General features: G+C 44.2%; 1 protein-coding gene across 1 annotated transcript in view; it reads right to left on the reverse strand.

The window, feature by feature from the left end:
- Positions 1 to 2,453: 2,453 nt before the first annotated feature.
- The window catches only part of LOC134222493 (aminopeptidase N-like), a 33,770-nt gene continuing 22,896 nt past the window's right edge, over positions 2,454 to 13,327 (reverse strand). The window contains exons 3-6 of the mRNA XM_062701644.1: positions 4,922 to 5,216; positions 4,508 to 4,859; positions 3,204 to 4,449; positions 2,454 to 3,135 (exon numbers count right to left, since the gene is read on the reverse strand). Of these exons, the coding sequence (XP_062557628.1) occupies positions 2,550 to 3,135; positions 3,204 to 4,449; positions 4,508 to 4,859; positions 4,922 to 5,216 (2,479 nt within the window). The 3' untranslated portion in view covers positions 2,454 to 2,549. The remainder of the gene's footprint in view (positions 3,136 to 3,203; positions 4,450 to 4,507; positions 4,860 to 4,921; positions 5,217 to 13,327) is intronic.

Below are 13,327 nucleotides of genomic sequence, written 5' to 3' on the forward strand. Positions count from 1 at the left end.
GCTCATGGCATCCGAGATTCAATCAATTTTAACTTTTTTCCACATGAATTTTATTGTTGGAATTTTGTTTTTGTCTATTATTCCGAAATATGTAATCATGCTGAAAACTTTTCTAGAGCATATGAAAACTCATAGTATTGAATATAAACATGGTTCATCACTTTGCAATCAAAATGATTCTACCTATAAAAAGTTTCAAGTTCTCATGTTTGAGCTCGAGCTAAACTTTACACTATTCTTGCCAGTAATAGACTATGTTGGTACTGATATTTGAATTGAAAAGCTGGACCGAAACAAATATTTGAACAAGCATAACCAATAAAAGAGACGCTTTTTTGTAAAACTCAGACGTACCAAATCGTAAGCTCAGGAGAAACGTTCTGCTATAGTGGAGTTCTAGCAAATGTACGTTGCTTTCGTTGGTTTTAGCCCCTACGACGATGGACGGAAATACCTGCCGTGTCCCTACTACTATATTCGACTTTGCTTAAACGATAACATTTGCTATTTCAATAGTCATTCAAATTTTTGAGAGTTGATGGTTATTGAACAGACCACAAGCCGTTTGAAATTTGTATGAAGTTTACTACGACAACAGTAACTTTATTCAAGAAACAACGTTCCGCAGCACTTTCCACTGACATTTTAAAATATATTTAGCAAGCAAATAGATCGTCTTGTCGTAGCCCATGGACAGCCTGTATTTAACGAGCAATTATTTTGATAATAAAATTATTTAGAGCTTTTTATGGAATATCTTCACTTGTCATAGGACGAGTTAGTACTACCCCATTTAATTCCACCACTTGAGTCAAGTACGAAACACTGAAGATGGCGTTACTGTTGGAGTCAAAATACGTATCTGTAAAATAACAATCAAATTGTGGAATTAAATGGAATAGTACTAACTAGTTCTATGGCATGTGAGGTCGTCTTTGCTGCGAAATGATCTGTTTTCAAAAACCGAATTTAGCAGTAAAATGAAAGTATTTACTATTCACATAGATGCCGAAAAACGGTTGTGTATTGCCAAAGCAATGCTTCCAACACCCAAGGCTGTATGTGACAAAAAGCCTCAAAATACCAGCTTGAGCTTGAGCTTGAGCTTGATTGACTGCTCGTAGTTGCTACTCCATTATGACCAGATCAGCTGTTCTTGCACAGGGAACCAACAGATGTTTGCTTGGGACTAGCACACATCTTCAATGTGCAAGTACTGGTGATCTCATTTGTAAGGTCATACTGGCGCCTGCCACGTCAGAATGCAAGTCAATGTAGGGGAAGGGGGAGGAAATGATGATGCAATCACTAGCCCACTGCAAGCCGAATATACCTCTGCACTTGCCACGAGTTCATGCGGAGTTTGTTGGAATTTTTGGGTCAGGTTCGAGAGGCAGAGGTCCGTCTTGGTTAACGAGCTGCCAATGTGATAGATAGGAGAAGGCAACTGATGGAATTTCTAATTGGATGTAGGAAACAAGCTGTATCTATAAGTTCATTTCTAATTCTAGCAGATTACCGCTAGAATACTCAAGTTGAAGGTATAGGAATAATAATGGAAACGGTATGGAAGTCCATTTCCAGTTCTAGCGATTGCTAGAACATGAGAAATATAGAGAAATATACAAAGTAGGAGAATGGAACGGACCTGGGAATGAACCCACGACCTCCTGCGTATGAGGCAGAAGCAGTAGCCATATGACTACCAAGCCCGTTATGACAAAAAGCCTCAAAATACCATGATACAAACATAAAACCTACTTTTAGGGACATTTTGAAGTTTTGGCCATCCTTTGTTCTAGAACGAACCACTGTGCATTGGTAGCCATGTTACTAAAGAGTAAACAAAAATGAAAATAAATAACGATTTTGGCTTTGTAAATCTATGGAAGACGCGTAAGACGGTAAGACGCACAGCTACAAAGCAAGACCATGCTGAGGGTGGCTGGGCTCGATTCCCGGTGCCGGTCTAGACAATTTTCGAATTGGAAATTGTCTCGACTTCCCTAGGCATAAAAGTATCATCGTGTTAGCCTCATTATATACGAATGCAAAAATGGTAACTTGGCTTAGAAACCTCGCAGTTAATAACTGTGGAAGTGCTTAATGAACATTAAGCTGCGAGGCGGCTCTGTCCCATTGTGGGGATGTAATGCCAATAAGAAGAAGAAGAAGAAGAACTCAACGGAACTCGAACTTACAATTATGACAAGAAAATGATTTGGAGCTTCTAAATGGAATGTCTTCACTAGTGATAAGAGTTAGTATTTGTATTCCACGAGTCATAGTCGAGTCATATACGAAAGACAAAAGATGGCCTTACTATTACTATCTGTATAACTATAATCAAGTGGTGGTACTGAATTAGATATAACTCATCTTATGACCCTGGAAGCTTTGTTTAGTGTGAGAAAATTAAAATTGAAAAATAATAACCTGTATGTGACCCAAAATTTCTCTCAGAACCATCAATACTTTATTAAGTAATTCGAATATAAGTCAACTTTACATTCATCATTTTTCATTAACATTCCATCACGACACAACTTTCACATAAAACTAAACACTACAGAAGCCATTAGCAAAGATATCGTGACTTTTAAACTGTGAGCTACTCCCCCAGCATTTGGATCAGGTGTTGTTTGTATAAATGGCTCAGCTGTAGTGCTCTCCACAAAGACCGTGCTGAGCATGAGTGTCGTTGTAGTGGATTCCTCCGTAGCAGTCGTTGTAGGGGAAGAAGTAACCGTTTCATCGGTTGTTACTGCTGTTGTCACTGCACTACTGGTTGCATTGATCGTACTGAACGTGGAAGCACTCGTGGTCGTAGTAGAAGATTCTTCCGTAGTTGTTGTTGCAGTTGTCGTCGTCGTCGTAGAAGGAGCTTCGGTTGATGTTGGATAACGTATTTCCAACCAATCTTCGATGTCCTTGCCCCTGGTGCTAATCCACTGCAGGTTCTCGCTGGATTGCTCCAACGCTCGAAGAATGTCGGTATCGCGTAGTAGATTGGCTTCGGATAGTGTTTCGATCAAATCTTGGAACAGTGTATTCAACTCCACGTCGACGATGTACTTAGACAAACCGGTAACTGCAGATCCTATAGCCCGACCACCGAAGTTGCCTTTGTTGTATCTGCGAATAAAGTTTGAATATTGATTAGATCCACTCGTAGACTATGTTTTTTTTTTGCGAAAACTCACAGCTCATTAATCTTCATTATGTTACTCTTGAAAAATTGGAGTGCAATGTTCGTGCCCTTAATACTGTTCCGATAAACTGAACCGAAAACTCGTTCTCGCTCCTGTCCGAAGTAGTTCACGCCACTCGATTCGTCGGCAATTGACGTATTCAAAAACATCTCCATGAGTTCGATGTTCTCCGTGCACCCAAGAGCGTAGATCAGGTCCGTCCGAAAAGCCTGATCTGTAGACGTCTGCATTCTGTTCCAAACTGCCAGGAATACTTCTTCGCTGGCGTTCACCAACCCCGCACAGTAGATCGTGTTCCTTAGGTCTGGATCAACTTGCAAATTGCTGGGGCCAACTGACTCCAACAAGAGTTCCGATGCCCTGCGCAAGCAATTCTGGGATCCCATTGCACAGGCCCATTTTGAAACGATTTCTCTGGTCTGTCTGGCGAAAAGATCATCGCTGGTTTGCGTTGCCAGGCCTAGTTGCGAGAAAACTGGGTTGATTGCACTCAATAAATATTGTTTGAGATATTCTATCTTCGGAGATCCCGAGAACAACCTGGTCAATAGCAGAAGATTGGCGTTGGCAGCATACCAAGGGACATAATCAGTTTCCCGCGAGAGATATGCAATCAATCGGAGAGCAGTGTCGTAGCCCAATCGCCCAGAACGAGCAAAGTTGAGAACATCGTCCACCAGCTGTGCCCTGTTAATGTTGTTTATGGTTTCCGGACTCCTCACCAGCTGCTCGATGATCAGATTCCACAGTCGCTCATCATAATTCACACGATAATAGCCAGTTTGTTGCTTGTTGAAGATTATCCAATCTGTTGCAGACCACCCTTCAGCTGCCAGGATTGTACTGTTGGTGAGCAGCCATCTTGTGTCGGAGGTCACGTTAAAATCAGGGTTTTTGGCAGTTGCAAAGTTGTACGGGATTATCCAGGACGACTCTTTTGTGTCCATGATTTTGAGCATGTAGCGTTCCTGGATCAGAGACACCCGTAGATCCGTACCCCTGGAAACGGTCAGAACGGGATATCCACTTTGTTCGGTCCACGACTTGAGAATATCCAGCGCCGTTATGGATGGTGGGAGGACTACATCTGTGGCATTGTCCAGAGCCAGCTGGATGGCCTCAGCGAAGTCTTCCGGGTGAGCAGCCTGGAAGGCATTGGTGTGTAAGTAGTTGATCAACGCCCGACGGAAAGTTTCCGCCCCAAACGCGTGTTGGAACATTCGCATGATAGAGCCCCCTGTTGAGAAAAGGAAAATTAGAAATAACGTCCTTATCACGGTAGCTTTCATGTAAACCTTTATCGTAAGCAATGTTGTCGAACACGTTTGCGATCTCCGATTGCGTATTGACGTAGAACGTCATGGGTCGCGACGATCCCAGCGAATCCAAATCAAATGCGTTTTGCATTTTTTGAACGGAATACGTTTCGCGAATGCGAAACTCCGGAAAGGCCAAGTCCGATGCAAAGTATTCGAAGTAACGCGCAAATCCCTCCTTCATCCAGAGGTAGCTCCACCAAGCCGGAGAGACCATATTTCCGAAAAACTGGTGTCCGTACTCATGCCCAACCACAGTGACAATCTCGTGCTTCTGCCTTAGAGGAGATGATCGACTATCGTAGAAGAATTTCTCTTCCTTATATGTTACCTGGAAAATTGACAAAAATGAGATAAGTACAAGATGAAAAAAAAAAAGATTTTCAAACATACCAGTCCATAATTTTCCATCGCCCCGGCGGCAAAGTCCGGCACAGCCACCTGGTAAATCTTCGGCAGGGCAAAGTCCGTCTCCAGGTGGCTCTCCAGCACCTTAAGGATCTTATATCCGGCCTCGAGGATGAAGTTACCTTCCCCGTTTCGGATGGCATTGTATCGTGCGAAGACACCCTGCCGGGGATACTGCACGGACGATACCGACACAAAATCGCTCACAATTACTCCGAGCAGATAGGGTTGCATGACTGGCGTATCTTCGAACACGGTGCGCGAATAACCGGCTATCGGCCTGGGAGAAAAATAACAACGGTTGGGGTGAGCGTATTTGGTGAAATTAAACGATAAGCTCAGTGTTATGCTAATAAATAGAATTGAGCTGTTCTTGTATAGATAAGAAGAATGAGCTTAAACGGTTTATGGTGTTTATTGCTTCGACCAAAGTGTCATGTTACTCAAGTAATCAAATAAAGTCTCTTATCGTCATATCAATGCTCAATCTAATCGATTGTAAATGAAATTATCTCCAAAATATTCTTGTTTCTGATTTATTAAGTAATCAATCGTAAAAGTTGAAGTAACGTTTGCATTGAAAAAATAGATTTTGACTAAGATAAAGTAGGAAATTTTGTACTCGGTTTTGTGCTAGACAGAACATTTTAACTAACCACCTACTCTTTAAAAGTCGACCCCACGCCACTCAAGAATAGATAGCCAAACTTTTTGTTGCATCGGAATCACGCCACCCGGAGGATTGCGGAATCAACAGTTTTAATTAATAAAAGTAATCGATAAACAAGTGACAACTTTAGTTTTTAGAGTGAGGTTGTAGAATTCAGTTTAATTTAGTGAATAATTTTTTTTATAAAGTCTCGGCGTAGTAGTTAAATTCGTAGCCGGTAACCTGGATCAGGACAATTTGGATTTAATCAACCAAAACTTTGAAATTCAGGATCAAGTAAACAACAAAATTATAGAAAACGAAGCGAAACAAGTTAGAATAAATAACTTACTTCAATCAACAGTTAATAAAGTTTCCAAAACACTATAGTTTAAACGACGGAAATACAAAAAGCGGACCATTCTGTACATGATCATACTGTGCAGGCAGATCATAATGCTGGTATCGCTTATCCCGAAAGGAGCGCCATGCAGCAGCTAGAAGGCCACCCTGGGTGACCCAACTGATCCAGAAAGTAACTTGAAGCAGCAGACAGACGTTCATTCTACTGGTGACCAGGAGAACACTTCCCCGGACGTTAGCTGCAAAAGAAAGGTGCCTGAGGGACCCAATTTGCAGAAAAGTGTAAAAAAGCATGCGTCAACTGTGATGAAATTTCGGTTCTTCAAGATCAACTGGTCGAAAATAAGTGATTACTTAATAAATCGGCTGTCGTCTCTCCAGGATTTTTGCGACAAAAATGTTACTGAAATAGTTCCACGTGCAATACAATTATCGAAGACTGATATGAACGGCCTTTTGCAACATGGTGGTAGATCAGTTGAAGGTTATTGACTCAATAATCAGTGCTACTATTATGGAAGATGTTGCTAAACAAATCCTTGAAAAATATCCTGCCCTTAACTTCGATGACGACGATCGTTTTGGAAATGGGCAGAGATACTAGAATCGGTTTAAAGATCCTGATGTGCAGATGCCATCTACAAGTAATCTAAAGAAAAATCGAAATGTGAAAGCAGGTAACCTAAAGCATGGTTTCCCAAACTGTGAGTCCCGACCCCCAGGGGGGTCGCGAGCTGATTGTTGGTGGGTCGCGTAGAACAAATATTAATTGCAGCTCGAATGCCGAACCTTTTGATCATTTTTTTCAGCAACATAATTTCAAGTTCAAGCCGCATTTTATTTTAAATATTCATCACCACGCTATTTTAGAAAACATTTATGCCTAAAAGCTGTCCCCTTAATAAAGTAAAATAAAAACATTTTGACAAACAATATCATGTTTGTCATTTTTTTGCATTTGTACATGAAGGTAACGTGAATATTTTTTGTAGAACTTGCCGAAACAGATGACATTCTGATTCAAATAATGTTTAATGGTACTTGGTAAAATGCATTTTTTCATAGGTGGGTCGCGAGACATATAGAATTTTGCTAGGTGGGTCGCATACCCAAAAGTATGGGAAGCTCTGACCTAAAGGAACACTGGACGTTATCATCACAAGAATGCAGCAGAGACATGCTTTCGAAGCTGTTGCGAAATGAGCCCGAACTGCTGACTGCGGAGTTTCTTGAACAATCTCAGTCGTACATCCAATTCCGCTTAGACGATTCCGACTTGAAGAAAACTATCAACGAGCTTCCAGTTCTTCGGCGTCGTCAATTACTTGGATTTTATTTTGAGAAGGCCACCGGTGTTTTGTTTGGTTCTTTTTTTGAGCTACTTTGTGGCCAAAAGAAGCAACATCATCGCCTATTCCAAGATCGTAAAAACGAACAATTGAATGAAGCCACCTCGGATTTCGACATCTTTAAGTTTCTGATCAAGTTACTGGGCGAAAATATCACTCGACCAAAATCTTAGCAAAGCAATTAATCTACTCATTTATAAATCCAAACATTAACTTCTCTTGGTTTTCTGCATGGTACTTCATTTTTCATTTTTAGTTAAGGCTTCAACTTCGTAATATTTAATAAGTAGAACGCATAAGCATGTTTTAGATCAAGATACTTTCTTTCACATAACTCGGAATAATATTAAATAGCTTGAAATCGAATATAGCATGAATTATTGCTTCATAATAATATCATTTTTTCCAGTTCGAGACAGCAACACGTACGGACGTGTTTTTTGCTCGCGCATTTTTCCGAAGTGTTTTATCTCGTTCTTTCGCTGTTTACGTTTTCGCTTGTCGCGTTGGCGTTATTTTCTCCCGGACCCGTCATGGGAGACTCGGTGGCCGATTCGGTCGCTGGAAAAGTACCTAAGCGCACTGCTCTTGGAGGCGCGGGTAACCCCTCCAAGCAGCTTTTGCAGAGCAACGTGTTCTCGCCGTTGCCGCTTGATGACGCCGGCAATCCACCGAAAAAGAGGAAGAAGCAGCAATCGCAGCTGCTGCAGGTGCAACCGGAGCGGAAGGAGAAGTGCCCGCCCGTGTTTGTGAAGGGCGATCCGCCGGATTTACGCCCAAAAGTTCGCCAGCTGATCGCTAAGGGGCTGAAATGTACTTTTCGGCTCTGCAGCGAGGGCGTGAAAGTGATGCCGGCCAACAGGGACCATCATCAATCCGTCGTGGAGTTCCTCGAGGTCCACAAGTATGAGTACTACACTCATGACCACTCGGCACGAAGCCGCTCAAGGCTTTGCTGCGAGGACTTCACGACATGAAGGAGGAAGAGCTCCAAGCAGAGCTTGAAAGTTGCGGACTGAAGCCAGTAGCCGTCCACAAGATCGCTCGTCACGACAAGGCAAGGAAATATCGCGACCAGCTTTACCTGATCCATCTGGAGCACGGCTCCACTACCTGGAAGGACCTGAAGCTGGTTGGCGTTATAAATTACACCGTCGTTGACTGGGAGCGATATCGGCCAGTGCACCGCGATGTCACGCAATGCACCAACTGCTTCAATTTCGGGCACGGCACCAGGAACTGCCGCATGAAGCCGCGCTGCAACAAGTGTGGCGAACCCCATCCGAATGACGAGTGCGACAAAATGGAGGTGGCCGATCCCAAGTGCGCCAACTGTGGCGACAAACATCGGGCCACCACAAAGGGCTGCCCAAAGCGAGCCGAGTTCCTGGAAATCCGGAAGAAGGCTTCCACCAGGGCCATTCCGAAGAAGAACCGTGTTCCTGTAATCAACGAGGTGAACTTTCCAGCTATCCCGGCTCCCCGTCGTGTGATTCCAATACTCCCACCGCTACAGCCGCACAAGCGACTGGCAGCGGCAGCTGCATCGGTCCAAGCTCCAGCATCGTCGGCACCATCCACCAGCGAATGGCCCCCGCTTCCTCCTCCTGGGTTCCGTCGGCAGTCGGAGAACGAAGCCGTCCCACCGGAAGAATCTGCCCCGCTGCACACTCCGGAGCAACTGATGCCGATCTTCGCGCAGCTCGCCACTCGACTGCGCGGCTGCAAAACCCGATTCGACCAGGTCTTTACACTTGGCATGTTCATCATTGAAAATGGCTGCTAGGGTGGGCCTGGTCAACTGGAACGCTTGCTCGCTAAAGAGCAAAACAATCGAGCTGAAGGATTTCCTTGAGGAGAAGGAAATAGGCGTGGCGTTCATCACCGAAACGCACCTAAAACCGGAGGTGAACATCAACATCCCGGACTTCCGCATCGTGCGACTCGACCGGTCGACCAGGGGAGGTGGTGTGGCCATCGCTCTTCGCTACAACATCAACTGTCGTCTGCTTCCAAGCTTCCAGCTCAGTGTCATCGAGGCCATCGGTGTCGAAATCACCACTTCGGTCGGCACAATCGCGCTCATCGCGGCGTACTGTCCAACGCAAGCCAAAGCCGGCGATGGATCATCGGCTGCCCTTTGGAGGGACATCGTCAAGCTGACGCGGAGGCAAGGCCAGTATATCATTGCCGGCGACATGAATGCCAAACATCAAGCCTGGGGCAACAGTCGCGGCAATCGAAACGGCACCATCTGGAGCAACGACATGGAGGAAGGCCACTACACGATCCTGAGCCCGGATTCCCCCACTCGGCTGAGTCGGTCCGGTGCCCACGCAACGCTTGACCTCTACGTAACAAACCTGAGTGACCACGTCTCGCAGCCGGTTGTATACCAGGAGCTCAGTTCGGATCACTATCCGGTGGTGGCGGAACTGGGCTCCTCGGTCAATCGGCACCAGCAGTTACGGCGGAACTACCACCGAGTGAACTGGCAGCGTTTCCAGCAGTGCGTCGATAACACCGTCGACTACGAGGTGCGTCCGGAGACGCCGGAAAGTATCGACCGCCAGCTGTGCGCTATCGAGGAGGCGATCACGGCGGCCCGAGAGCAACACGTACCGATGGCTCGGCAGGTAAGCAACTCCTTAAACATCGATACACTCACCAAAGATTTGATTCGATTGCGGAATGTCACTCGCAGGCAGTTTCAGCGTACTGGACTGCCTGAGCTTAAGGCACGCTGCAATCGAATCACAAAACTTATCAAGGCCAGCATGGTGGACCTCAAAAATAACGACTTCTCGAATAAGATCCGCACTCTCCCAGATTATGCTAAGCCGTTCTGGAAAATGACCAAAATTCTAAAATCCAAGCCTCGGCCCATTCCACCTTTGATCCCAGTAGACAATAATGGCTCTAAGGATCGCTTGATAACTCCTGCAGAGAAGGTCGCTGAAATAGGTCGTCACTTCGTCAGCTCACACAATCTTGGGCAGAACATCGTCAGTCGACACGAAGCAGCCGTCAACGAGCATGCTAACAACATCCATTTGATTCCCAACGACTTCTCGGAGGAGTTGGAGATCTCAGCTGACGAATTGACGGCCTATATCAAATCGTCGAAGAACATGAAGGCCCCAGGCTTCGACAGCATCCTGAATCTCGAGCTCAAACACATGAGTGCTCCGTTCTTTGAGCACCTCTCGCTGATCTTTAATCAGTGTCTCCGGCTTAGCTACTTCCCATCGTCTTGGAAGTCAGCGAAAGTCATCCCCATCCGGAAGCCTGGGAAGGATCCTTCCTCCCCCAAAAGTTATCGACCCATCAGCCTTCTCTCAGGGTTATCCAAGCTATTCGAAAAAGCTATTCATCATCGGTTACTTGAGTCTGCCGAAAATCTCAACATCTTGCTCGAGGAACAGTTTGGTTTCCGACGCGGTCGGTCAACTGTACACCAACTGACCCGAGTTACCAACGTCCTCAGACGGAACAAGTTTGTCTCGAAAACATCCGCCATGGCCTTACTCGATGTCGAGAAGGCATTTGACAATGTATGGCATGATGGCCTGGTGTACAAACTACAACGCTACAATCTTCCCAGCTACCTGGTGAAAATCATCAACAATTACCTGTCGGCAAGGACATTCCGGGTCTCAATCAGCGGAGCGAGTTCCAATGCGCACAACATCGTCGCAGGCGTTCCCCAGGGCAGTGTCCTCGGGCCCCTGCTTTTCAATCTGTTCACCTCCGACATGCCAGAACCTCCAGAAGGCGGCATTCTGTCTCTGTTCGCAGATGACACATCCATCGTCTACAACGGTAGAGTGATCAGAGCGCTAGTGGCAAAACTCCAACGAGGCCTGGATGCCCTGCCAGAGTACCTCACCAGCTGGAAGATCTGTATCAACGCGGCGAAGACCCAGGTCATCATTTTCCCCCACTCCAAATCCCCTAAACTTGTTCCGCCTGGGGACTGTAAAATCATCCTCAATGGCACGACTGTGGAATGGGCCAATGAGGCCGGCTACCTTGGCTTGACCCTCGACAGCAAGCTTATTTTCAGGCAACAGGTTGACAAAACGGTGACAAAGTGTAACGTCTTGTTGAAACTACTGTACCCTTTGATCAACCGCCGGTCGTCATTTTCCCTGAAAAATAAGCTTGCTGTCTACAAGCAAATCATCCTCCCTGTGATCGAATATGGCATGCCGGTCTGGGAGAGCTGCGCTAAAACCCACCACCTCAAACTTCAACGGGTCCAAAACAAATTCCTGAGGATGATCCTCAACACCCCTCCCAGGACAAGAACATCCGAGGTCCACCGTCTGGCCGGAATCAAAACCTTACATGAACGCTTTGGTGAGTGTAAAGAAAAGTTTAGGGTCCGTTGCTTGCATTCGGATCAGGCTCCAATTAGGGCGCCAGTTCCAATCTAGGTTATCAAATTTTTTATTGTAAATATTAGTGTACATAGTAGTTAGGTTATCAAATTTTAAAAAACACACCAGCGCCTCCTAAAGGCCGTCATGATATATCATATTAACACTTAAATAACAATGTAAACATAAAAATTTAAAATTGAAGTTGGAGGGCCAAGCCGGCCGAGCACTGTACATGTAGAAAAATAATAATTGTAGAACAGAAAATGATTAATTAAAGAAGAATTTTACTACTACTACTACTCATAATAATATTATTGTAGGGGAAAAGACGGCTTTGGCAGGTTTTGTTCTATTATTGGCAAGGGCGTTTTTGTCGACCGAATTTTATGAAATTCGGCCACAATTTTCTTTGATATGCAAAGAAAAAATTTTGAGCATAATCAGTCATGAAAAAACCCCCATGACAATAATAGAACGAAACCTGCCAAAGCCGTCATTCCCCCTATTTTATTTTCAATTTATACGCTGAACAGGTGATGCGCCTTCGTATTTCAAGACTAACATTGTTATCAGCCGTTAGCAAGGATCCTTCAATTGTTGTATCAGGATTTTATCATAATATGATTTAAAAAATGCTTAACACTGAATTGCCCAACAGTAGGCAATTAAAACAGATGTAGGGGAACTGGGGGTAGGACGCCCACGTTAAGGAAAATGCCATTTTTATCAATGAAAACCACCATTTCAGCCAGTTTTCATCAGCGCATACTGAAGAACAGCATATCTGCGACTGACTACCGATAACAGATAGGGTTACTGCTCCTGGACTTCATCTCATAGCTCCGATATTGGTCTCACGAAAAACAAAGCAATGAAAAGTTATTTGGTTTGTTTATTATTTTTGTGATTTTTTTCAGCAGTGAGCACGCATGTTAGCAAAAAGAAGCGACGAAATTGGTGCCGTATTTCTTCGTTTCGCGATGAGATGAATATATGTTCAGTGAGATGGAAAATGGAACAGTTCCCCTATCTAATTGTCCATTTTATTGCACAGAAATTTGATTTTTAACCTTCTGTCTGTGCTCAAAAAAACTTACGTTGTCTGTGCTCTGGGGTCAAATTGACCCCAAATTGAAATTGCTATAACTTTCTTAATGTTCGACCGATTTTGGATTTTTGGGGCTGTTTCGAAAGATAATTTAATCATCTTTCAGGTCGTTACCAAAGATTGAATTTTGGTGTGCGTGTACATCGCGGAGAGGGGTTTTGGTGAACAAGGGTACAAAAATAGTGATTTTTCATGAATATATTAGTTATATCCGAAAATCCTACCCATTTTGAACTGCACCTTTATAAAAAAATGTTATATAGGAAGGTGTGTACTTTTAGATGAGGCGTTGATAAGTTTAGAACTTGGCCGCCAGGTGGTGGTATATTTGAATTCATCATTTTAGACTACTCAAGTAATTCCGATATAAAGAATTCTCCTCAGTGTAAATATTCCTATCGCACAAGTTTAAAATTTGTTAAAATGGCCTCTTGATCAAAGGTCGTCTAGTGGGAATGGACTGTCTTGTGACGGAAGTAATAATTGGGAATTTTACAAATAGGCGGAAAATTTGCTGATCTTTGGTTACGCATGTAG

The sequence above is a fragment of the Armigeres subalbatus genome, chromosome 1, assembly GCF_024139115.2.
Source record: "Armigeres subalbatus isolate Guangzhou_Male chromosome 1, GZ_Asu_2, whole genome shotgun sequence".
NCBI lineage: Eukaryota > Metazoa > Arthropoda > Insecta > Diptera > Culicidae > Armigeres > Armigeres subalbatus.